General features: G+C 40.5%; 1 protein-coding gene across 1 annotated transcript in view; it reads left to right on the top strand.

The window, feature by feature from the left end:
• Window positions 1-18,517: 18,517 nt before the first annotated feature.
• Window positions 18,518-26,694, top strand: part of LOC103096325 (carcinoembryonic antigen-related cell adhesion molecule 6-like) — a 32,761-nt gene continuing 24,584 nt past the window's right edge. The window contains exon 1 of the mRNA XM_007491549.2: window positions 18,518-18,885. Within this exon, the coding sequence (XP_007491611.2) occupies window positions 18,768-18,885 (118 nt within the window). The 5' untranslated portion in view covers window positions 18,518-18,767. The remainder of the gene's footprint in view (window positions 18,886-26,694) is intronic.

Raw genomic sequence — 26,694 nt, 5'->3', positions numbered from 1 at the left:
GCTCTTCTTCTCTTCTTCCTTTATTGTATTCCCTCTCTCTCTGTCCCTTTCACCCATTTCCCCATTTCCCCATGGTGTCTAACTTTCCTTCTCAGGTGTCCACCCACGAATATATTAATTTGTGGCTGCAGGCAGCTATAGAAGGGACTTGTGTAGAGGCATGGAAACAGCTCTGGGCCTGGGGCTATATAGCAGACAAAAAACTGGAGTTTCATCCCCAATCTGGTTCTTCTGCCTATAGCTGAAGGACCAGAGCAGAGACCTTAGAACAAAGGAAAGCCCACAGTTCTGCACCTACAGAGCCTTGTAGCTAGCTGACAGCGACTGGAGACAGAAATAGTCTGCTAGAACTTCAGCTAGGGGCAAGTCTCAATGGTGCCACCAAGACCTAAATCTAAGATAAGATCTTGAGGAACTCAGACAAGCAGGGTAATGATTATGATTCATTCTGCTGCTGACTGCTTTGAGCACACTAAAAATGGCAGATCATTGTCCCGAGTTACTCCCGATACCTGCAAAAAACACAGCATTGAATAGCAGAGAAAATAGCAGCAAGACACCCAAGAATACAAAACAAGAGCAAACAAGGCCCAGATATCCCTTCAAGAAGCATGTAGAGCCTGAAAGTGATATGAAGTACCAATTCAGGAAGTAAGGCTAGAAAAGCAAATAATCAGGAAAAAAACCCACTTTAAAAAGCTATTATATGGACAAGAATACTCAAGATGCAAAGCCAGTGGAGAAATGACTCCAGAATATCTAAAAGTAAAGCACCAAATAAGAAAAGATACCTTGGGTACACAATCAACTAGAATTTCTAGAAGAAATGGAGTAACTTTTAAACAGAACTAAAAATTATTTTATAAATAATAGATATTTAGTACAGTATAAGGCCATGATGGCAAAACCTTTTAGAGTGCCTGCCCCACCCAGAGGCTGATTACTGTACCCCTCCTTTACCTTACACAAGGTTAGGGAGAAAGTTCTCCTATTGGACTGCTGAGCAGAGGGGTAGGTGAGGAATGTCCTCAGTGAGTGTAGAGAGGGGGAGGGGAGGGGAGGAACCTGAGTGCTCCACTTTGGTCCAGCTCTGCCACCTGTGAGTCACCCATCTTACCCTTGTGCATGCCCATTGGGCTACTGAGCAGAGGAGTGGGTGATGTGAAAAAATGTCGACAGGCTTACTGGAGAGGAGCTGGGGAGCAGCTCTGCTGGAGTCCCTTCTAGTAACAAACTGGGGAGGAGGGGGAAAGGGAGGGCAGACACATGCCCACAGATCATACTCTGAGTGCCACTTTTGGCACCCATGCCATAGGTTTGCCATCACTGGTATATAGTATATAGAGCTTAAAAGTTTTTAAAGTACTTAACAAATATTAACTTTTTTTTTTCTCAAAAGAAGCCTGGAAGATAGGTACTATTATTATCCCCATTTTACAGATGAGGAAACTGAAGGAAACAAAGCTTAACTGATTTGCCCAGGGTTATACAGAAGGTAAATTGGGAGGTTAGATTTTAATGCAGACTTCCCTGACTCCAGGTCCAGCACTCTATTTATTGCCTAACTTACTAAACATATTTCCAAAGATGTATGAACTTGATATTTATAGAAATCTGCCACACTTCCTAGCTATGAAGGAAAAACTTCGAAGGAGAATTAACATTTTAGAACAAGAGGATCCAAATTAACTAAATAACAGATTTCCTGAAAATTAGAACTAACTAAACAGTGTTAATTATCCTATAAACCAATAAGAAATATTAAAACAAAGTTCAAATGCTGAAAAAATAGAAGAAAATGAAAGGTATCACAAAGCAAAAACAAGTCACCTGGAAAATAGTAAAAGGAGAAATCTTCAAGAGCCAACTAAAAAAGATTTTGAATATTAAATGTCAAGAAGTTATAAAAGAGAATTTACCATAACTGTTAGAACCAGCAGGCAAAATGGAAGTGGAAAATATTCTACTCCTGGAAAAAACACCCTACACAAAACTCCTAGGAATATCATAGTCAAAATCCAGAACTTCCCAAGTCAAAGGAAAAATACTATGACATGCTAAAAGGACTAAGGAGTAACAGTAATCATCACACAAAATTTATCACTATTACCTACCACAATAAATAAGTGAGGATGTTGGAATGTGATAATTCAAAAGGTGAAAATATAGATTTACTACCAAGAAGAATATACACAATAAAACTGAGTATAATCCTATTGTGGGGGAAATGAGTCTTTAATGAAATAGATTTCCTAAAATTTCCCCATCTCATTTCATTTTCCTTTATAAAGGAGACAGTAAAAAACAGGAAGGAAAAATTAATAGATGACAGGAAACATGCAATTAATGATTACAATTATGAATGTAAATTAGATGAACTTACCTATAAAATAGAAGAGGTTAGTAGAGGATTAGAAAGCAAAAGCCAAACAATAGGTTGTTTAAAAAAATACATTTGTAATACAAAGATTCACAGAGTTTTAAGAAAGGGCTAGAGCAAAATCTATTTTAATGCTTCAGCTGAACTCAAAACAATACGATAGCAATCATGATATGAGACCAGTTAATGGCAAAAAATGAACTCAATGTAAAAAATTAAGCAGAGAAACTCCATTATATTGAAAGGTAAGACAAGGAATTGCTATATCAATATAAGAATGAGTAGAACTTTGATAAGTGAAGAATTTATCAATGCAAATAAAACTGGTCATTGTCCACAAAGAGATTAAATTTAGATTGAGGGAGTGTGAATTTTAAAACTACTCCACCCTTCTCAGAACATACTTTGGAAGATCTGATTTAGCTATTTCCTGATTAGTAGCAATGGAGATACTTGGTTTAACAGAATCAAGTCTTGGGAACTCTATATTTCTCCACCCTACTTAGTTTAACAAGGTCAGGAATGTCTGCACCAAACTCAAGGATTAAGTATTTGAGAAAATGGCTTTCCATAGATATGTGCAGAAACAGCGGACAGACCCTTGGGCTGTCCTAAGTCAAGCTAAGCTAACATTGGTACAGAGGAGACGCAGGAAAGTGACGTTAAACCATCTATATAGGGCACATCATTTCCTCTCTTCAGGCTCCTTTTCCTTGAAGAGGCATCTCTGGCTGGAAGCATGCTAAGCATTCTGAGAACTTAGAGTGGTGGCAGCTATTTGTCTGGGTTTGGCAGTGAGTTTGCCCTTGAGCTAATTCAGGTTCAGGCATCTTGGCTGAGTCCTCTTGGATTTCAGGCTGATTCCTTCCTCCTTCACACTCCAAAACCTTACTTTCTAGATCCCCTAATCTTCCCACCCTGCACAAGCCTGGCAGGAGATATCCTACACCCTTTCCTTCTCCCTTCTTAATCTCTTTCCACTATATTAATTAAATCACCATAAAATTTCACACTGACTTGGGTATTTTTATTTTACTATTTGGGATATCCATGGTAACCAATAATTAATATAGTTTAGGTCACAATGCTAAAATTTATCCTTTACAGGAGGATTCCACATATTGTGGAGTGGTGGCCATTTTGTTCTGGGAAATTATAGGGATGGTAAGTGGAATTGCACCTTAATCACTAGATTGTGTATATGTCAGAAACTGTCTCTTAGGATATGGCATAACATTCCTAGTGCTTCCTGCTCAACTTCTTGATTGACTCAGGAGAAGAGATTTTCATGATGAATTAGGAAAAGACTTGTAAAGAAAGAGCCTGACTCTAGTGTATGAGGTCAGACTTATAGTGAATGTCAATCCACTTCCATTGATTTTACCCTTCATGTCCTTCCCTCCTATAATAATCTTAGAAAATTTTTCAGTAGGCAAAGGAGGCCTATCAAACTCCTTTTATTACTAGTATGAAAAATGAAAAGGGTGAATAAATCACTAATTAAGATAAAATTAAAGGAATTGTTAGAAGTTATTTTGCCCAATTACATACCAACAAATTGAACAATATAAATAAAATTGAAAAATAATTGCAAAAATATAAATTGCCTGCATTAACAGAAGAAATAGAATAACTAACTAATCCTGTTTAGAAAAAGAAATTGAACAGGCCATAAATGAGCTTCCTAAAAAAAAAGCATCAAGGCCAGATGGATTTAGAGGTTAAAGGGCTCCTCACTTTATCCAGGAGGGTAGGAGGTGTGCTGCTGTTATTCACTGGCCGGGCACAGCCTCAGTGTGTAAGGTGGGCTACAAAAGCCCAGGTGAAAGCTGGAAAGTGAAGAAGTTGGAGGAAGATCTCCAAGAAGGATGAGATCTGCATTCCTCCACAGCACTGATGGCCACAGGACTGAGAGGGAAGATGGAGGAGAGTAGGAAGTTAGAGCCCTTTGACTCTATTTCCCAACTGAGGAGAAAAAAGCTTTCCTGACTCCAACTCTGGGCAACTGTAAATAATAAAAGGTGGGGTGCTAAGGGCCGACTTCCCTGGAAAGACAGTGATACAAGGGTAGACTCAGGGGGGGAAATTGAGGTTATTGATGAAGAGGAGGATGAGGAGAATGAAGCAGTATTTAAGGAAATTAGTCAGAATTTCCCCCTCATAAAGAAACACCCCATTATTACCAAGAAATTGCAGGGTCTCCAGAGAGATCAGGAGGAGAGAGTGAGAGACACAGCTGAAGAGAGTCACCCAACAGGCAGTATAATCCCCCCTCCACCAATTAATTGACTTGTCAGCAAAATTCCAGCCAAAGGGTGAGAGTATCACTGCTTGGATGGGAAAACTGTGGAATTCAGAAGGAGACGAGGCAAAAAATCAATAACATCCCTGCCCACCTTGCCAGGCAGTAAAAGCAAGCACTCCTTATTAGAATGGATTATTCCGGGGTGTCAGGAGGCATATCCAAAAGAGGGGGATCTCCTGGGGCTGCTAGGGGGCTAGAAAACAATAGAGGGTGACTGCAGTTATTGAGAGAGCTGGAGATGAGACAGACTATGGACACACCCAAGCTGAAGGTCTGGATGCTGCTAACATTCACTGCAGGAATGAAAGGAAAAATCTTGCAGATCGTCCCCTCCAGCTTGGGGTAGTCCTTGAGTCCTTATGCTGGGTCTCTGGCAGTGGGGGCTGTCTATGAGGTGTATATAAGCTGTATATAAGAGAAGGGAAGAGAAGGTTCAGAAAGTGGATGAGAACTGCGACGACGTGCAAGTGGAGACAGGCTGGGGGTGAAAAGAGCAAGAGAAGCCATAGCAAAGGGACTGGAAAGCTGATGAGGCCAGACCTGAGCGCTGCGGGCATGCCCAAATACAAACCTGACTGGCAGCCAAATGCAGGGCTCCTGGAGCGGTGGAGGAAATAGCAGCTTGCCCAGCAGTTCTGCTACCCAGCTTCTGCAGCAGAGCCCCAGGCACCCCCCTAAGGAGGCTAAGCCCAGAGGGTAGCACCCTGCACCCAACCCCTAGGCGATAGGGAGGGGGCCAAAGTAACCCCCAAGGGTGGGTAATGGAGGGTGATAGAAGGTATTGTAGATTTTAAGAGAAAGAGAGAGAGAGAGAGAGAGAGAGAGAGAGAGAGAGAGAGAGAGAGAGAGAGAGAGAGAGAGAGAGAGAGAGAAAGAGAGACAGAGAGAAAGAGAGAGACAGAGACAGAGACAGAGAAACAGAGATAGAGACAGAGACAGAGACAGAGACAGAGACAGAGACAGAGACAGAGACAGAGACAGAGACATGGAGGGAGGAAGGAGAGAGAGAGGATTTACCAAAACTTATATACAAATGTGAACACACCACATGGTAGAGAAGGGAAAGGAATTCTGGGAATTACAAACGGAATTCTGGGGAATGTAGTTTAAAGGTAGAAAACTGCCACTTATACAGTATCATGGGAAATTAACAATTCAGCTGTCACTCTGAAATAAACCAAGTTGTCTGACTCCTAAATACTGGTACAGAATGCCCTCCCATTCCTAAGAACTCCAGTCACTTCCACAGTTGTCAACATCCAGAGATGGCTAAAGGTGCAGGGTCATTCCAAAAAAACCCAAACAGAACAGAATATGTAAAGAGGGGGGCTTCCTCCTGACAAGTACTATATTTACATATCCCTCCTTCCTGGGTACATCCTGGGGATTGACACACAGTGCTTGACATGGCAAACAGCCATAGGGGAATGTAGACTCCAGGAGAGAGTGGTAAAACCTGTTCTGTTCTGTGAGGCCAGATGGGAACCAGTTTTTCTACTTGCCCCTCCTCAGAGGGTCTCAACTCAGCAGTACTACCTTCCTGGAAAGTCTAGAGTGATACGAGAAACAATATGAGAAATGTAGAAGATGGGCATACTATGGCTTAACAGTAGTGCCTTATAACAGTTCTGTTTAGCCCCCAAACTAGATGGGTCACAGAGGATTACAGAGAACTTTTTTTAATGTCAAGTTGTGGTTTTCTTTGTTTAAATTTAATATAATTAAAAATTTTTTAACATGCCAATACATTTTTTATACTTGTTTTCTGCCATTTTGTGATCCAAATTCTTTCCTTCCATCCCACACCTCCCTCAAGGTAATAGGTAATAAGATAAATTTATTATATATTTGCTCTCATAAAACACATAGTTCCACGTTCATCATGCGAAAGAAGACACATACCACTTACACTAGAGAAAGATTCATGGAGGAAATAAGGTGGAGAATGGCATGTTTCAATTTGCATACACATTTTGCCAGTTCCTTCTTTGGCAGTGGATAAGCTCTTGGGGTTGTCCTGGATCCCTGAATGGCTAATAATAAGTCAATCACAGTTGATCGTTGTACATCATTGCTGTTACTGTGTACAATGTTCTCTTGGTTCTGCTCACTTCACTTTGCATCACTTCATATAAATCTTTCTAGATTTTTGGGGATTGTCCTGTTCATCATTTCTTATAGCCCAATAGTGTTCCGTGATAATCAAATACTGCAGCATGTTTAGCTATTCCCCAACTGATGAACAATCCTTCGGTTTCCAGTTCTTTGCTACCACAAAGAGGACTTCTGTGAATACTTTTGAACAAGTAAGTCCTTTCCCCCTTTCTTTGACCTCATTAACATACAGACCTAGCAGTAGTGTTGCTGGCCAAAGGCCACAGCATTTCTTTGAACCTTTGGGCATGTTTCCACATTGCTCTCTAGAATGGTTACATCAGTTCACAGCTCCACCAACAGCATGCGTGTCCCCATTTTTACCACATTCCCTTCAGAATTCATCATTTCCCTTTTTGTCATATTAGTCTGACAGATGTGAGAGGGCATCTCAGAGTTGTTTCAATTTGCATTTCTTGAATTAATAGTGACGTGGAGCATTTTTTTCCCATAAAATTACAGAGATTTCTCATTTCATCCTCTGAGAATTTCCTCTTCCTTTGACCATTTGTCAACTGGGAAATTTTTTTCATTCTTATCAATATGACTCAGTTCTGTGTGTATTTGAGAAAGGAGGCCTTTGTCAGAGACATTTTCTATGAAAACACAAATCAGTGCCCCTACCCATGTTGCTGTGCCAAACATTTCAGATATCCTGGAACACCTGGCAAGCCATCTAGGAGCATACTATGAAGCACTCATCTGGGCTAATGGCTTTGGATCCAGAAGCCCAGCACCAATTTTCATCTACATGGAAGAGTGAGCAGAGGACCTTCCATGCTCTGCATCAGGGCTATTTACATAGTCCAAGGAACTGCCATGGCATAGAGACTCCATGATCTCAGACTGTTTCAGTTCCCTGAAGTCATCAAATGGGCCCATTATCTGGATGGCACAATATCAACTTATGAGATGATTTCTCTCTTGTCAGACAAGCTGCATGCCTTGATAATATACTGTTGAGAAGACATTTCTTCCTTTGGGCTTTCACCCTAATTCATGAGCAAAAGAAAAAGAATTAAAAGGAGTTTAGTCTAATTAGTCAAGATAACAGCATGGTGAAGGATTGATTACTGGAGATCAGTGAATAACTTCTCTTGGGGCTAGCTCATGTAGGTAATGTTAATATGAGACCATCCCTGAAGCTAATGTGTCTGTTTTCCTGGAGTTACCATATCCCCAGGGTGAGAATGCAGAAGACCCAAGAAAACTTCCTTAAAAAGTCTTGCTCAAAGTCACTTAAGTCCCATTGCCTAGCCCTTACCACTCTTCTGTCTTGGAACCAATACACACTATTGGTTCCAAGCTAGAAGGTAAGGGTTAAAAAAAAAAAAAAGGTCTTGCTCACTCCCAGAACCCCTCACTGTGGCTTTTGACTGACCCTACTGAGCTGTTCACCACAAACTCTGCCTGAAGCAGCTTGAACCTGTTCAAATCAGTTCTGCGATCGACAGTTGTGATAAACATCTTGCTTCTGCATTCTGTTTCTGGAAGAGACTGACCACTGACTGCCCTTACCCCCTTACCACCCTGCCATTACAACTTGCTCAACTGAATCGAGGACAGAATAATCCTGACATCCCCAGGGATAGACCCAAGGATGAGTCTGTTACCGAAGATCTGCACCGGTCACTTCCTCCTAACTGAATAACTTGGTGCATCATCCTTTGAGCACTCACTGTGTATCCTGAGGTAATCCTGTGGCACTTTTTGTGGCAAGAGGCCAGGACAATTAAGAGAGGAGAAGAGATAGGTGTTGTAGCATGTTCCACAGGCCTAACCATCACCCTGACTTGCCTTTCACCCACCCCCTCTGGGCAATACATTTGGTTTGCCTCACCTGGCAAGATGCCAATCCCTGCTACTGAGGACCTCTCCCCCATCATACCTAGTAACTACTCTACTTTCACCCTTAGCTTCTACCTGTTGTATGGTGAAAGACCAATGGATTCTGGCAAAGGAAGACCCAAGATCAAGTCCTGCCTCTAACATTTACCTCTTCTGTAATAATGGACTGGTCAATTAATGAGCCTTGAACAACTTTCTAAGAGGAGGAATAGGAATGAAGTTGGAGCCAGGAGGCCTCCATCCAAATCCAGCTCTGCTAATTGCCATCCATTTGGTCACAGAAATGTCACAACTATGGGCCTCAGCTTTTTCCTTCAACACTGAGGGTATTGGGCTAAATCAGAGCTTCTTAAATTTCATGGGGGCCATGAACATGGATGGTCAAAACAAGCATCTTTTTGGTTTCCTCTGGGATCCTTTATATTTCATTTTTTTAATTTAAAAATCATGACTCTGAGAAGGCATCTATGGACTTCTTCAGGCTGCCTGCCCACAGGATCCATAAGAAAAATTATAGATGAAGAGCCAGAAATCCAGATGCTCTCTGAGGTCTCTACCAGCCAGGAGTCTGTTACCCTCTGATCCTAGGAATCATGATGGAAGGTTTGGAGGTAGCAGAGCAGGGTACATGTCCCAGAGGCAGGCAGTCACTTGGTTTGCTCAGAGTATATGACATGACCAGGAAAGAGTAGTCTGAGATATAGCTGCAGGGGCAGGAAGACTCAAGGGGGTGGAGGGACTTGAATATCAGCTAGAGGACTTTGACCCTGAAATATGAGGTAATAGTTAGCTCCTGAAGGTCTTTGAGCAGAGAAGAGACATGAGCATGTCTACCCACAATTCAGATTATTTTCACAGGGAGATCATGGGTAGGTTAGAGGGGTACAAAGAAAGGAAGAAAATTCTAGCCATGGAGTGATGATGGAATCCTTGACTTAGCCTAGGAAAAAGTCCTATCCTTGAGTTCAATCTCTTGTTTACAAATGAGAAGGCTGAGACCTAGACAGGGGACAGGACTTGGCTAAGTTAACACAGCTAGGAGGAGGTCAGGATTTGATCCCGAGGCTCAAAATCCAAGAATCTTTCCACTCTATCCCATAATGTGTAATGGGAGGTGTCCTCTCCTAGTGACAGTATCTTGGCTTCTACTTTACTCTCTCTATGATCTGTTGTCCACAGCTCATATCATCCCTCCTTAAAGCACCAGAGCAGAGACTATTACTTTAGAGTCTTGTTATAGCTTTTTCTCCCTCTAGCCAAAGACACACACAAGTCACATGGATAGTAATCTTCTGCTGCAGGACTTGAACTCAGGTCTTTCTCAACTTCCAACACTAGTAACTGCCACATCAGGAATAATAAGATCCACTGGAGCTGCCAAGCATTGTCTATAAAGTCCTACCATGGCCTTCTTTCTCAAATCCTCACCATACCTTATAGAGGGCTAGCTGATTTCAGGGTTTTCAATTTCTTAACCAATACCATTTGGCTTTAATGGATACATTTATAAGAGATGAGTCATACTTTCTCTCAGCCTACATTTCCCAAAAGGGACCAAGGGAGGGAAGGTGAGTCTTCCTGACTCCAGACCCATCACTCTATCCCCTGTGCCACCAAGTCACCCCAATTCAATTTGCCCTTCTACAAAGTCCCCTCTTTGGCTATAATTGTGCCCTCTGGGGACCAGCAGAATAAATAAAACCCCTCCTCCATATGACCTCCATCCAAAGGCAGTTATCAGGTCTCCACTTCCCATTTCATCCCCCTCTAAAAGTTCTCTTCTCCAGGTTATCCCAAATCAGATAACTTCACAATACTAGAGAATGCCTATCCCTCTTTTTACTTTCCTTTGGACACTCTCTAGCTCATCTAGTCTCAAGTGACTATCCAACACCTCAGATATATCAGTGCCTAAGGCTCAGGGCCAGAAAGCATCTCTAGCTGGTGTGTTCACCTGGGAGGAGAGAAACCCTGAGAGCAAATTTCCTTGGCATCTGTAGGGATAGAATTCCATGAAGGACTGACTTCTACCCTTTCTCACCCTCACTTTCCCAGAAAACTGTTCAGGGCATCATGGGAGAAGTTCCTCCTCTCAATGTTCCCAATAGAAAGTCAGTCAATAATCATTCATTAAATGCATATTATGTGCTAAGATCTGGGGATCCAAAGAGAAGCAAAAGACATTCTTTATCTTCAAGGAGCTTATCTTGTATAGGAGGAGATGACTTGCAAGCAACTAGATAAGAACAAGAGGTAGACAAGATAAAAATGAGATAATTAATGGAGGGAAGGCATGAGAATTAGGGGGGACTAGTAGAGGTTTCTTGTGGCATGGGGTGGTGTTATTCAGCTGGGACTTGAAAGCAGTCAGGAAAGACAGAAAGTGAAGGTGAGGAGACAGAGCCTGTCAAGGGAACTATCTAGCCTGAACAATTTCAGATTGTCTCTTATCTAGGGTTCTGATGTTTTGAAATATAATGATTTCAGGATGGGATCAGTAGACAATGGGTTTTAAAGCTTCAAATCTTTGACTTTAAGAAAGCAGGCTTAGTGCAAAGGAAAAGAAGTATTGATAAGAAATATACCCTATAACGAATAATTCTAATCTATACCCCACAAACCTTTCCCATGAGGGAAGACTTCTTGATCACTAAATGGGAATCCTCCTTAATCTATCTATACCAGTTATGGGCAACCTTTTGAGCTTGGTGTATCAAAATTCACCAAAAAACTGAGTACAATTTGGGTGGTGATTCACTTAAAGAAAAAAAAAACATAATTTAATGATATTTATTGTTTAAATAACAAAAGTGTATATTTGTAATATATAACTGTATTTAATAAACCAAAAACTAATTATTTAACTTACCTGCTTAGTGACTTCTTTGTTCATATGACACTTGGTTTCTTTTGTTGGTCTTGATATTATTTAACTTGTGTGGGTGCCACAAACTAAGATAAGTGAGGGGGAGGGGGAAATTCTTTTACTAACCCGTCTATTAGTGACTTTTTTGTTGCTGAATTTCATTGGCTAAATCTTCAATTGAAGGTTGGTATTTTGTACACATCAAGCCCAAGCAAGCATTACTATCTTCATCTGTCAATCTGTTTCTTTTTTTGGTTTTGAAATTATTTAACACTGAGAATAAGGTCTCAAAAAAGTATGTAGAGGGAAAAAGTGTGAGTGAAGTCATTGCTATTTTTCAGGGTGCTAAAAGTGTCTGTTGCATGTGGGCTGGAGCCCCACCCAGGCTTCCACAAGTCTGGCCTGGCCCCACCCCTCCCCAGTTGGCTGGCTTGAGGGCAGTGAGAGAGTAGTGGCTGCCACTGCCACCCTGCCTGCCCATGCTGTGCTCTCTCCCTCTCTCCACCCCCATGGGAACCCCATGTGCCCCAGCCACTTGGCATGCACAGCCCACCACTTTTCCCTTGCCCCCATGGCCAGTGCCTGAGCAGCCCTCCCCACATGTAGCCACATGTCATCAAAAATGGCTTATAGGTTTGCCATCATGAATCTATACTGTCTAACTAAATTATAAATTCTACTGATTTTCAAAAATGTATGAGCTTGATGTTTAATGTGCCACACTTCTTTTGCCTTCTCTGTCTGTCTGAGGAGCAAGCTCTTCTCCAAGTTGCCCTTTGGCACCACCAGAGGAGTTCTGAAGAACTGCTTGGGAACTCTCCTGCTTTCCAACTTCTTCAAAATCAAGATGCTTCACATCTTTCACAAATTTCCAAGGCTGATCAGAGGGAAAGCCAGGGACAAACAGCCTCTGAGTCTCTGTTCCAGAAGTGGTGTCAGTTTCTGAACTGTATAAAAATTAAATTAGTAATAAAATATTATATTTTATGAGGTTTATTAAGGATTATTAGAAATCAAGGATAAAAAATAAAAACCACGTGCGCGTGGCTGGTTAGCCCATTCAAAATCCCTGCACTTAGCTTACTTGCAACCCTTGCTACATATTGCAATGGAAGCAAAGAGAGCATAGAAGGCATTACTTCCAGCTAAATACCAATTGTGATCTCATCGATGTGGAGACTCAGGTGAGATTATTGGGAATTCTGGGAAATACGAAGGACTTCTGGGGGTTGAAGTCTAGGCTTCAAAATCTCCATATATACAACTGACACTCTCAATGCACACTACAAAATTCTCCCTCTCTGAACTCATCAGAATTCCATGACAAATCTTAAAGCAATCCTAGGAAGCCTCAAATCACTTTCATAATCCCTACATCTGACTACACTCTGTTCTTAATTAAGCTAATTACACTTACATTACAATGATCATTACAATACAGACTAATAAATTCTGTTTAAATTGAGTGTAGTGAAGGACAACTGGAGGTACTCCATTGTATCAGTCTCGATGGGTAAAGAAAATAGTAGGGCATTAATCCTCTTTGGAAGGATAGATAGCGCATACCTTCCCCTTGAAGAGTCAAAAATAGTCTGTGATGGGAGCCACATGTCCTAAAGCCCTCCAGAAATGTAGTTTTCCTTGGTTGGTTCCTTTACTTACTGTGCTTGACTGCACTGAACAATTCTTCTCCAGAAAGTCCTGTTTGCTAGAATTGAACAAAGAACAGACATGTGGAAATGTCTTTCTCAAACAAATGTCCCTTATCTGTAAATGTCCCTTCAGAACCTGTCCTTGGATATGTAAAAAATAGACTCGATTACAGGACTACAATCCCCATGAGCCTTTGCTCCACTTCCCCAGAATGCCTTGTAATCTCACCTGGGCCGAGATTGAGAAGGAATTTAAGCTGATTCAAAGGCTTTTGAGGCTCTCTCTTGGCTCTTTTTGGACTTCCGTTTTGCAGCAGGAGCGTCTCTTGCGTGATGTGAGGTTATTTTGTCTAGGCCTCTGGCCTAGGCACATGTTTCTTACTTGTATATTCTTTAATCTTTAATCTTCAATAAACCTCTAAAAAAAATAATACTTCTTGCAGAGAGAAACTAATTTCTACCTGCCTCAGTCTCCCCATCTCCCCTAAATTTTAACTGTTACAGATATGACTTTGGGCTTTATGTCTCCTCCTCAGGCCTCTAAACTTCTTGTTCCTCTCTGATCTCTTTAACTTGAGCAAAGATTACCTTCTATTTCCCAGAATCAACTTCTTCACCTGTAGTTCTGTTCTCACGTTCTGTCCCACAATCTTTTTTTTTTTTCTTAAAGCCCTACCTTCTGTCTTGGAGTCAATACTGTGTATTGGCTCCAAGGCAGAAGAGTGGTAAGGGCTAGGCAATGGGGGTCAAGTGACTTGCCCAGGGTCACACAGCTGGGAAGTGTCTGAGGCCAGATTTGAACCCTGGACCTTCCATTTCTAAGCCTGGCTCTTCATCCACTGAGCCACCCAGCTGCCCCCTCTGTCCCACAATCTTGACCCAGTGACCTTTCCTCCTCTCCTGGCTTCTCCTTCCAAGATAGATTATGAGTCTAATTGTTATGGGAAGCTATTTTAAATTTAGAGATTTGAAACTTTTTTTGAGGACCATAAACCTTAAAGGAAGCCTTTTGACAAGCAGGCTGATTATCTATTTTCAAGACCAAGAAGTTAAGTGTAATAATAAAATTAGTCCAACTTTAATACCCTGGGATGAAAACCATTGAGAAGAAAACCATTTAATAATTTTAAACAAAAACCCATTTTTGGTAAGTTTAAACACTTAAACCCATTTTTTTTCTCTTTAAACCTCTTATGATAGAAAAGTAGATAAGGATGGAATACAGTCTTCTTGACTATACTATATATATATGTGTATATATATCTATATCTATATCTAGATATATATATCTATATATAGATATATATATATCAGACTATACTGCTAAAAAACCTATTTTACAAAACCGATCTGTGGCTTTTCTATACACACTGAAATTTCACTGTCTGACAAAATTAAAATTAGGATGTGTTATTTTCTAAACCCACATACATACATGATGACAATTTTGAAATAAAATACCAATAAATACCTCTAATAGGCAGAAAGCATTACTTCCTTCTGGCTAGCAGACAGGGAAAGGAGATTTATCAGGTCTTCTTATCTCTCCCTGTTTACCTCAAAACAGAAGATAATTAATAGGTTGTTCTACAAGTTGAAAAAAAACCCTTAGTTTTAAGAGCGTAAGACATTTTTAAAGATCGCCAAAATAGGTCTTTCTCACCAGTTGTCTCTCTGTTCAGAATCAACCCTCTACCTCCTTGCAGTAGGAGAAGGCAGATCTGATCAGTGAACTGATAACTTCCCAGTTTCCTTTTCCCCATCTCCGCCTGGATTTCTCGGTGGGCCCTGGCCTTAAAATCCAAGTGAAGAGTAGAGTTTGGAGAAGTGGGATCATGGTGAGAGAATAAATCTAAAAGGTACAGAGATTCTGTCCATAAAATATGTCCAATTGCCATCTGGTGTTAGAATTTAGGGTAACAAAACACCAATTTCCTCATCATTTTTTCCCTTGATGTTGCTCAGCTATTTAACATGAGAGAAAAGAAACAAAAAATCCAACTGAATTTTCTCACAGGCTGCTTAGCCTAGATCTCTTCCTAATAGGAGAGGCCTGCAAGCATGCTTTTCCCTTTATCTTAATTGGGTTGGCTAGTCCCTATCTGGCTTGACCTCAGGCTGAAAAAAAATTTCAATTGTAAGTAGAGGATGGTATTACAATGCAAGACTCCAAAACTTAGTTTAAAAACAAAAAGAGAAATTTATTAATTTAGAAAGTAATGTTGAGAATGGCCAGGAGGATAACAAGGTGGGACAGCAAGATGGGGAGCAGTTCCTGGGAGGACAGCATGGGTGGAAAAGCTGTCCCCCAGATGACATCAGTTCTGGGGATTTTATACTCTTTACAACAGATGCTATGTCCTGGTGTGGACATGACCAGAATGTTAGTCCCTCAGGCATTTGGTGGGGTGGGGTGGTCATCTGACTGGGGTCTGCCTGAAGGCATAAAGATTCATCTCTTTGTCCATCTTCCATCTAGAGGACAATTAAGGAGGATAAACATCTCAGGACCTTGGGGGGGGGGGGTCATTGGGTGTTTCTAAGTTCAGAGTCATGAGGATGCAAGGGCAAGGGAGTTTCCTTGATAATAGTTCCCCTGGGTTTCTGGGGTTACAATGCCCATGTCACAATGGCAGCTTTCCCCCATCTTTCTTTCAATAGATTGCTATCTCCCTCTCCATGTACCCCTTTCTATTTTTAAAAATTTATTTAATTAAATTAGAATCTTTTTCTAAGTTATTAGATTCATATTCTTTCCCTGCCCTCCCCCAACCCCTCTCCTGTAGCCAATGTGCAATTCCACTGGATTTTACATGTGTCATTGATCAATATCTATTTCCATATTATTGATATTTGCACCAGGGTGATCCTTTAGAGTCAATATCCCCAATTATATCCCCATTGACCCAAAACGATCAAGCAGTTGTTTTTCTTCTGTTTTCAGCTCCCACAGTTCTTTCTCTGGATGTGGATAGTGCTCTTTCTCATAAGTCCCTCAGAATTGTCCTGGATCCTTGCATTGCTGCTAATAGAGAAGTCCATTACATTGGATTGTACCTGTCAACATGGAATCTAGGAATCCCAAACTTGTTACCTAGTGAGAACTGATAAACCCCAATTTTCAGGACTAGCTTGTAGATAGGAGACCCCAAAGCTTGTACTTGTTCCCTTTCCCATGGGAATCTACCCTGAAGGGAATCCCAAGTTAGAAGTTTCAGGCTGAGTGGGGGGCCCTCAGGGAAATGACAATCCCAGTTGGGTGAGATAAGCATATGCTAAGGACCCTCTTTGTTTTAGGTAGTCCCCCCTATTGTATTAGAAACTTTCCCAAGAAGATCCACACCTGAGCAGTGTAAACCTTAAAATTTCTTAGACTTATGAATGTTGGAAATTTCCCCATTGGGAAATCTCATACTGGAAAAATTTCCTACTCATAGTAAAGAACTCTATTGGAATGTGAACCCCCTTGGCATGGGAGGATCCTTCTCCTCCCTACCTAAGACTACTTTAGGACAGAAACCTTTTGCTAAACAATGGAAAGGGCTTTGACCTATGCTTAAGCATAGAACAGGAAGTTCTTTGAGTCATGATTGATTTTAGAATTAATACAATAGAGATACTTGGAATAACAGAACCAGGACTTGGAAAATACAATCTCCACCCTACTCAGAGTAAAAGGATTTAGGAAGGGCTGCAGCAAAGGATCAAGATTTAATTATTTGAGAATATGACCTTCAACAGACATGTGCAAAGGGACAGACCTCTGGGTGGTCCTGGGTTAAGCTAGAGCCACCATTGGCACAGGGAAGACATGGACAGTGATTGGTAGATGTGAGAACTGAGGGGAAGGAACTGAGATGGTTTCTTTAAAGATAGCGGGGTCTGAGGATTGAGGGGTTGGAGAGGTTTTGCTCTGAGAGATTGTGCTCTGAGAAGTTTGGCTCTGAAGGAGGCTGGAGGTGGAGGCCCCTGAGACTGTTTCTCCATTTTGGTCACGTGAGTGATAGGGACTGATCTCTTTTCTTTGCCTCAGCTATCTAAGGGCTTAAACAGAGGGGGTATTTAAGCCCTACTCCCTTCTCTCCCCTTTCTCTCTCTCTCTCCCTCTCTCTCCCTCTCTCTCTCTCTCTCTCTCTCTCTCTCTCTCTCTCTCTCTCTCTCTCTCTCTCTCTCTCTCACCTTTCTTCCTCCTGTTTGTAATTAAAAACTCCATAAAAGGTTGACTGCTGACTTGAGTTTTCATTTAGGAATTACATAGCTGAATTCCTTGGTGACCTTAAATTAATATATATCAGTCTTTTAAAGTGATTTCCTTGTCACAGCAGGAACCATCCTTTAGTATCCATTGTAAGCAGCCCCTTCTCTTATACCCTAGGCTCTAGCTATGATTCCTTTTCCAAGCTTGATTGTATCCTGTCAGTGTAGTTTGTACACTCCCATTTTCTTTGTAGCTATAGTGATGTCAATCATCTTTCCCTGCCCCTGGATTTCCCAAATGGTATAGAGGTTCCCCAAGTTCTTTTGTTCCTCGGAGTTGTCATCAACATTGTGGCACTCCCAGGGATAACATCCCCAGACTCCAGGGTTTATACCCTGAAAAGGCTGTGGCACTGATTCTGAGTAAAGGACCAAATTGGACTTATCCCTAAAGACTTGGTTTTTTCTGACTATTTAATAGGTCTGTGTTATTTCCAAGTTAACATACCACAGTGTCCAGACACCCCTTTCTGCCTCTCCATCTTTTCCCTCTCCAGACTCTGACATTTGTTTGGGATGGGGAGGTACTATGAAAAGCCTATATTACATCCTGCCCACCAAAAATAAGGAAGCAAAGACTTTTCCATTTTCTTAGCTCCAGGCAGCCCTCAATCCACTGAGTCACTTAGAAACAGGAGTGGGGTGTGGAGGGGAGGAAAGTGGTCTCTATCTGCTCCCACTCAGTGGAGGCTACTCGACCTTCAGTTCCCTCTCCCTAGTTCTGCTGGACCCTCCCAGAAGCCCCAGTAAAACACCTGAGAAAAGGTCAGGGCACTCTGACCTGGCTGGATAAAGGAGGAGATGCTCAGTAGCCTGGGTTTGAGAAACCCAAATAACGATCCAAGCACCTCGACTTTACCTAATATTCCCTACACTCATTTAAGGGGCTAAACAGTCTGTTTCCGGAGGAAAATAAGGAAGGAGATCAGGCCTCAGAAGACCAAAGTAGATTATGTTGAGTGACTCATGTTCCCTTTGGGGACAAAACCCCTTCTCCATGGACAGTGGGAGGGATCTGTGTAGGGGAGGGGCTTGCTGGGACAGGCATGAAACCACAGCAGATAGGAGAGAAAGAAAGAAGAAGAGAGAGGACGGAGGAGAAAGTCAGAGGCTAAATTCCTGACCTGTGGGGCTTGAGAGATTCTTGCTAAGAGCTGCTCCGGCCCTGCAGAGAGAAGCCTTAGTCCTTTTAAGGAGGAAGAAGAACAGGGACAGATCTGGAGACTCAAGACAGCCTGGACAGCAGCATGGACACCTCCAGAGTAGACATTTCTGTACAGGGAAGACAGACCTGAAAAGGGAAAGATGGAGCTTCCTGGGAAGGAGAAGGCGGTCATATGCAGAGGGAAGCATAGGCTAATAGAGAGCCCCTCAAAAGCTCCTCACATTATGGGCAGCTCCTGGAAGGTGCTCCTAATCGCAGGTGAGATAGCCATTGTGCTGGAGCCTGGGGGAGGAGAGGGATCTTGGGGGATTCTGACCCAGATATAGCCCAGGGAATCAGCAAAAGGATCAGGAGGAAGGAGACCTATCTCAGTGGGCTTCTCTCAGGGACAGTCTCTGAAAACCTGTCCAGGGGGAGCTTTCCTGAGCCAGGGGCAGATGATGAAGTAGCCTCTCAGGCCATCATTCCACATCTCCAAGTCCAGTCCCAGAGGTAAGTAATTACTTAAGGGGCAACAGAAGTTTTTGTAGTCAGAGGAGACCTGGATTTGATCCCAGCTATAAGGTTTACTAACTGTGTGACCATAGACAGGCCATTTACTTCTTTAGCTTGTGTTTACCAGGATACCACCTTCCTCCCAGAGGTGTTTGGGGGCAAAACTGTCAGGCTTCAAAGGTTTAGTAGGAAATTCCCTCCCTGGGTTTGGAGCCAGAAGATCTAGATTCAAATGATGCCATTGATAAAAAAAAAAATATTGGTCCCATGTGTTAACTTGACTGGGCCTCTCTCAGTTTACATTTCTGTAAATTTAGGTCATTTGATTCAGTGATGTCTAAGGTCCTGTCCAGGTCTAATTCCTGATTTCTGTCCTCAATCACACCAGTTTATTAATTCATTTCTCCCTTTCCATGCCTTGCCTACCAATAGAGTAGACCCTTTCTAAATCAAGTTCATGGAGTGACCTTATAAAGTGTTACAGACTAAATACTCAGATCCTCTGACGAGAAGGGGACAGACAGATTGATGCACAGGCAACTGAATCCCCTTCAGGCACACCCACGGAACCCCCAGCAGTCTTCGGAGCAGGCTTATGTGGTGATTTAAAAATCTGAGAGGCTGGATTCTGGATAAGAGAATTGATGTATTGATCTGGCTAAAAATAACCAATAAATTAACTGGTCAGTAATCTCTCAACTTCTGGAGTTATTAAATACAATTTGGAAGCTCATTCTTTAGCCCTCCCCCTAGACAATCCAAGAAATTTCTAATTGGTGAATAGCTAATGAGGAGGTGGTCCTACATGTTCTCAGTATTGTCCCAGTTCCTTGATAATGGTGGGAAATCACATGCTTTGTCCTATGATTCCAACGTCTAGAAGAAGAAATCAGATCATGTGTGGTTGAGTGACATTGTCTATACACCCAAAGTGGCACTCAAGGGCCCTGTCCTTCTGCTCACAATCATACCTGGCCTAAACGGCTTTGTTTTGTTTGACGAGGTAGGACCCACAATTGCCCTTTTCAATTGCCCTAATTTAGAAGATGCTCTGGGGTAGGATATGTGAAAAGTATCCTTTGGATTTTTTAGGAACAAAAGAATGAGGAAAGAGGTTTGGAGGACAAATCTGAGGCCCAATTTAAAACTTAGAAATAGTAATAATTCCATGTTAAAATAAATCTTATCATTCCATTCTCTGATACCCTGAGAGACATTCTCCTTAATTATTTACTAATGAGCATGATGATTATAAGCTTCAGGACTAATTCATCATGATACAAAAGGATCTGAAAAAAAAGAAGCATTTCCTTCTTTTTTTTTTCAAATAAACTCTTACCTTCCATCTTAATTCAACAATATATATTTATTCCAAGTCAGAAGAGAGGTAAGAGATAGTTATTGGTGTTTAAGTGATTTGCCAGGGTCAAATGGCTAGGCCAGATTTGAACCCAGCTTCTCCCATCTCTAGGCTTGGCTTTCAATCTACTGAGCCACCCCGCTCCCTTTGGTATAATACATTTCAAGGACAATTTACCTATAAGACATGGGTGGTGGTGTTTTTTTAACATGATGTTGAAAAATGATGGATGCATTGACAAAGAGCCATTTGATGGCACTTCCCTATGGCAAAAAGGTCATATAGTCAAACAAAATAATGGTACAAGGGGAAGAAATTAAAGAAATGGGTAGCCTAACCCCTACTGTTCAGTCTATTATATACAAGGAACCAGAGTCCCATGATGCAGCTATCTGATCTCTGGTGTCTTTTCTATTGGTGTCATCTGTAAAGATTAAAATTGATATACAATAACTAAAGTATTATATTTTATAAAATTTTTTAATAACAACTAAAGTAAAAAGCTACCTAAACCTAGCCCAGTCACAAGAGAAAAGAGGGAAAAAAAGAGCAGAAGTGAGGCAGAGTCTCAGAACTTATAACCAATATGTGAAGATGCAAACATGCACAAAGGGAAAAACATTCTAGGTAATACAGAAAGGAATTCCTATTATTATAGTTTTAGGGCTTCCAGAATTCCCAACTATACAATTTCCCCTGTGATCTTATTGGGAGACCAGTCTCCCCAAAAGGATCATGGAAACATAACTAAATTGTAAATTGGAATAATTTGTGGACAAAAGGAAAAATAGAAGAGGAAAAGAGCAAAACCAATGATTGCTAGGTTGACAAAAAACCAATTTGGGGGCAGTCCCCTTTGGGAGAAGAATATATGTTCAAAACCAGTACATCCAACCCCCAAAGTTCAGTTCTGGTGCAGTGTGTGGTCTCTACAGGCATCTTAATGGTGCCTTCTCCAAAACAGTTCACTTTCTGGATTCAGGGAGTTAGTATCTTGTTCTAAATTAGGCTCAAATTCAAATACAAATTCACAACAATAACATAGTCCCTCCCTGAGGAGAATAATAACAAACACAGGGATTACTCAGGGATGCATGGCTAAGTTATGAGGTATATGAATCAATTTGCAAAAGAAATTGAAAAACATCAAAAAAATCCAAATAGAAGAGAAAAATAACTTGTGGCTGAAATATAAAATATCAAGTCTTATTTCCAAAAAATCTAAGTTAAGGAAAAATAAACTTATATCACATCCTTCAATCAGAGCCCAATTAAAATATTTAAGCAATTATGCACTCACCCAATCAGTAGCCAGAATTACAGAAAGTTTGCCACACTTGAAAGGTAGAAAAGGGACTAGATTATGGGAGCCAGGTAAGAGCTAAAGTGAGGTGGTTGGATGGGGTTCAGGGAAGTCCTGCCTCTGGCATATGTCAAAACAGCTGCAACCTCAAACCCAAAGCAAGTTCAAGTCCTCTTGTCTTGGCTGAAAATTACATCAATCCGACTGGGAGTTGGTGTCTTTGACCTTTGTGCTCAAATGGCACTTTTCAGTTTGGCTTTGTGCTTCTTTGACACTGTGCAGTGTTTCTTTTTGTATTCCCTTCTCTTGGAATCAAATAGAATCATTAAGAAAAGTCTCATAATTTTTTAAACAATCAATGGCATTATTCTATAGTCTAAAGCTTTTGGGGTATGCATTAATATCAGAACAACTATATTTTAAATTTATATTACTACAAAATGTGAATTCCTCAACCCTAAATTTACCCTTACAAAAATAAAGAAGTTAAAGAAAAATCTTCTCAATACTGGTGACATGTGCTTCAAATACAAAAAGGAGAGAAAAAATAAAACTCAAATACTATATTGCACATGCAAGGAAAAACAAGAAAAAAATTTTTAAATAAAAAATACAAAGCTTACAATCAGTGACACACTGTGTCGGCCAAGGAAAGATAGAATACAAAGGTTTCTCACCAAAAATTGAGATCCATTTCCTTTTTAACTTGACTAAGAATCACTATGTGAGTGCAAATGAGTTTCACAATAAAACAGTAATACAGTAGAACGCACATTCAAAGACAGTACCAAAATCTCCCAAATTCATAATAGCTCAGTTAATGATAATAGCAAAGAAACCCATTATATAGGATTCACATGAGTTTATAAATAGCCACTTGCTGTAAAACATTTAAAAACCTATGAACTGGGGGGGCAGCTGGGTAGCTCAGTGGATTGAGAACCAGGCCTAGAGATGGGAGGTCCTAGGTTCAAATCTGGCTTCAGCCACTTCCTAGCTGTGTGACCCTGGGCAAGTCACTTAACCCCCATTGCCTAGCCCTTACCACTCTTCTGCCTTGGAGCCAATACACAGTATTGACTCCAAGATGGAAGGTGAGGGTTTAAAAAAAAACCCTATGAATTGATAGTTACTTATCACAAATTCTACAGTATAGCAAATCTTTTAACCTTGACAAAGATATTTTTAACAAAGTCTATTACTGCCATTATTTCAAAATTTGGCAGAAGAGTCTAGAAAAAACCCAAACCTCTATATTGTTGAGGAAACCTTTTGGGGTCTCAGACATCACCAAGAATTCTAGCTTGTTCTGGTGGAAGTAAATTAAACTGAAGAGTTAAATTATTATGCATGCATAGAAGCTCTTTTTGGCTTCCTGCTTTATATAAACGTTTGGTAGGAATTTATATTTGGTTCTGTACCTTTAATTCAACATTCTATTCAGAAACTACTAGTTATCTAAAATTATTTCTGAAGACCCATTAAAATTACTTTAAATTCTTAGCTCATTAAGTTCTCCAAAGGTTGTATACAATTGTGACCAGTTTTGATGAAATCCATCCATCCTCATCTATGTAACAATTAACAAAGGCAAAAAGGCAGAAAAGACTTTTAAGGCATCAAGTGATTTTGATCTAGTGAAAAGATTTGAACAAGATGTTCAGTTCATAGGTGTATACAATATGTTTTTCAGAACAATCATAGGCAAAGGTACAAATTAAAGATCAATATAGGCAAAACATGGTAGCTTAAAATGATTCAGTTTAATAGAAAATATTGATTAGATTAATATAAATAAACTTAACAAAAATGTAAACCTTAAAGCAATCAGCAGTGAAGTCAAAAATCCTTTTCTCTAATCCAAATAGACTTCTTCACTGTTAAGGTGGGGAATTTCCTTCCCCTCCCCCAGTATTTATCATCCATTTAGGTTTCTTTTGTTGCCCCTCTAGGTTTTGTCATACAAACACTGAGCAGAATCTCCATTCTGCAGGTTGATAGTATTTAAGATTTTCAAAACTTTGTCAAAATATTTCAGTTTGGTCTGCAATTCAAGTAGTTTAAGCAAAGTAGCCTGTTGCATATTCTTGAGGAGGAGGAAACAGAATGGTAAATAGCCAGTAAAAATACAAACTGCTAGTAAAAAAATCAAGCAGAGCTAATATGCACTAGTTAGCTCTATAAACTGCAGGGTTTCAAGCATGTTTTGCAAGAGCATTTTTCCTGAAAAAGACCATGAAAGGAGTTTGTTCACAGAGTAAATAGAAACAAGGGTAAAAGTACTAGGGAGGACAATAGGGTATTTGCATATAAAGGACTGGCTTTAAAAAAAAATACCTGATGACTTGAGTCAGGAGAGTGAAGGAAAAAAACAGGCTTATTTCTCAAAATTGACTTTAAATCTACTGATTTTTTGGTTTATTTTTCCTCAAAAGAAATGAGGAGGAGTCCCCTTCTTGTGAAAAAAATCATGAGGTGCAACTGTCTCTGAGCCAGGGGCCCAGGGTCAGCTTAGGACTTCAGCTTAGAAACTAGGAGGGGGCGAGGATGAATAGTGTGTTTGTTTTCACTATTCCACACTCTGCTTCCTTTGCTGAAAATTCCTAGGATAGGCTGGAAAAGATGGGGTCAGAGAAGAGATCAAAGAGGTTGGGGGGTCTCGCCCTCTGTGGGAAATGAATGGCTCAGATTGGCAGACTCTCAGCAGCAGATCCAGTCACAGCTGGCAGGAAGTGGTGAAGAATGCTGGCTCAAGCAGATGGATGCAAGAAGTGGCGGTGGGAGACAGGCAGGGGGGGAGGGGTGCTGAGGATGGGGAAGGAGGGGGAGGGCAAGAACCACGGATCAGCAGAAGCAGGTACTTGCAACACTTATCTATGCTATCTATTCTTTTCTCAAGGACTTAAAAAATTATTTAGAATTCTATCCCTTCTGGTCACCATAATATAAAGATTTAAATTGATATACAATAACTAAAATATTATCTTTTATAAAGTTTATTAATAAGAACTAAACTAAAAACTTACTTAAACCCAGCCTGATTACAAGAGAAGAGAGGGGGAAAAGCAGGAGTGAGGCGGAGACTCAGAATCTATAATCAATACATGAAGACACAAATGTGCACAAAAGGAAAAGCATTCTGGGTAATACAGAAAGGAATTTTGGGTAATGTAGTTTCAGGGGTTCAAGAATTTCCAACTATATACATCTTCCCCTCCTCAGGCCTTGTGGAACTATGTTGACTCTCAGAGTAGTTTCTCTGGAAGATCTGCTTTTCTCGGCCAGGTCTCTACTAATGTCTTTCTCTATAATTTCTTGAAAAAAGATCTTAGTACAGCAGAACGTGGTGGATCTTAATATTCACTTATTATTCATGTGAATCTCTTCAATCCCCCTTTAGAAGGATGTGCTGCTGCTAAGGGTCTAACCCTATCCTTGAACACAGATAACAAGACTTTCTATCAACTGATGACTTCTCTATCTCTCTCTGATAGCCACCCACGTGAATCTGCCTAAAAGATGCTTATCCTCCTATTCTAGTGACACACTTAGAGTAGGCTGGGTAAACGAAGGAGACACAGACTGGAAAATTATTCCAAGTGGTTCAGTTACTAACCATGCTCAAATGAACTAGAAATTACCCTCTTTTCTCCTTTAGATAGAGCTGACGTCACACAGCTCGTAAATTACTCAGACTGGATTTCAGCTTGGGCTTTCCTGAATCTATGCCTTTCCTCACATTATCATTTTTAATGCCAAATAACAAATGTATTTATTATTACTGCTATTTGATCTTTTTCATCTTGAGGACTGATTTAGCAAAATTATAGCCCAATAGGAGAACACACTTAAAATGAGGCCACAGTATAATTTAGATTTGTTAGCAAATTAAATCTGGGTGTATAATTACTGATGAACCTTTAGATCACACTTTACCAAAGGGCCATTTACTGTTAGCACTTCACAGAGAAAAGAACCCATTTTATCAATAATTAATTTAAAATTTTCCCAGCTCTCTATAGCGTTATGTCTAGTTCCTTTCAAAACACTAAATCAATATTTGTCACCTCTCAAAGATCTAATCATTTCCTTTCATCCAATGAAACAATCCCCGAACCTTCTTTCTCTACCTGCCTCAGAGGCTTTTCAGAGAAGTGGCCCTAAGTAGCAATTTCTCCTTCTCCTTCTCCTTCTCTTAAGGTGCTGGACCTGCGAATTTCAAGCTGCATTTCCCCAAAGAATAGCCACGCAAAGTTTTCCACCTTCTTACCTGAAAGAGGTCGACAGCTTTCCTCAGGTCTCTCTTTCTAAATATCCACAACCCTTTACTTCAATTTAGCTAAAAACTCGTACCTGGCTTCTTTCCCATCTTCGTGTGACCCTTCCCTTAACACTCACATCCTGGGTGTTCTTTAGAAATAATCCCTTTACTCCAATGACTTCTAATTTGTCTCTTTTGCCTTACCAACACTGGCCACAGTCGGGAAGAAAGAGACCTTCTTTTAGTTTAAAACATGTAAATTCTATGCCAAGTTTTCCATTCTAGCTAAGTAGTTCTTTTCACCTTTCAACCTAGCGGTTCTCCTTTTCCCATATTATACATCCCATCATTGTTTTCTTCAATGTATTTCTGTGCTTCTCCTTCCTTTGGTAATATTTGAGTTTTTAGGGATTTGATTTCTACTGTGAATTTTTTCCCAATTGATGATTTTTTTCAGCTCTTTGATCATTTGGTTTTTTAACTTATTTTCAAGTTATTCCATCAGTTCTTTTGGGGCCTGACATTGGACACTTCAAGTTAAAAGATCTGGTTTGTATTCCAAAATGATAAAATCAGTAAATACTATCAATTAAACAAAAACAATGAGACATGTTCCTCCTGCTTTCCTTTGTTTTGGGGTGGTTTATT

Source organism: Monodelphis domestica, chromosome 4, assembly GCF_027887165.1.
Source record: "Monodelphis domestica isolate mMonDom1 chromosome 4, mMonDom1.pri, whole genome shotgun sequence".
NCBI classification, from domain to species: Eukaryota; Metazoa; Chordata; class Mammalia; order Didelphimorphia; family Didelphidae; genus Monodelphis; species Monodelphis domestica.
Note: the sequence above shows the minus strand (reverse complement) of the source record. Positions and strands in the feature narration are given on the sequence as shown.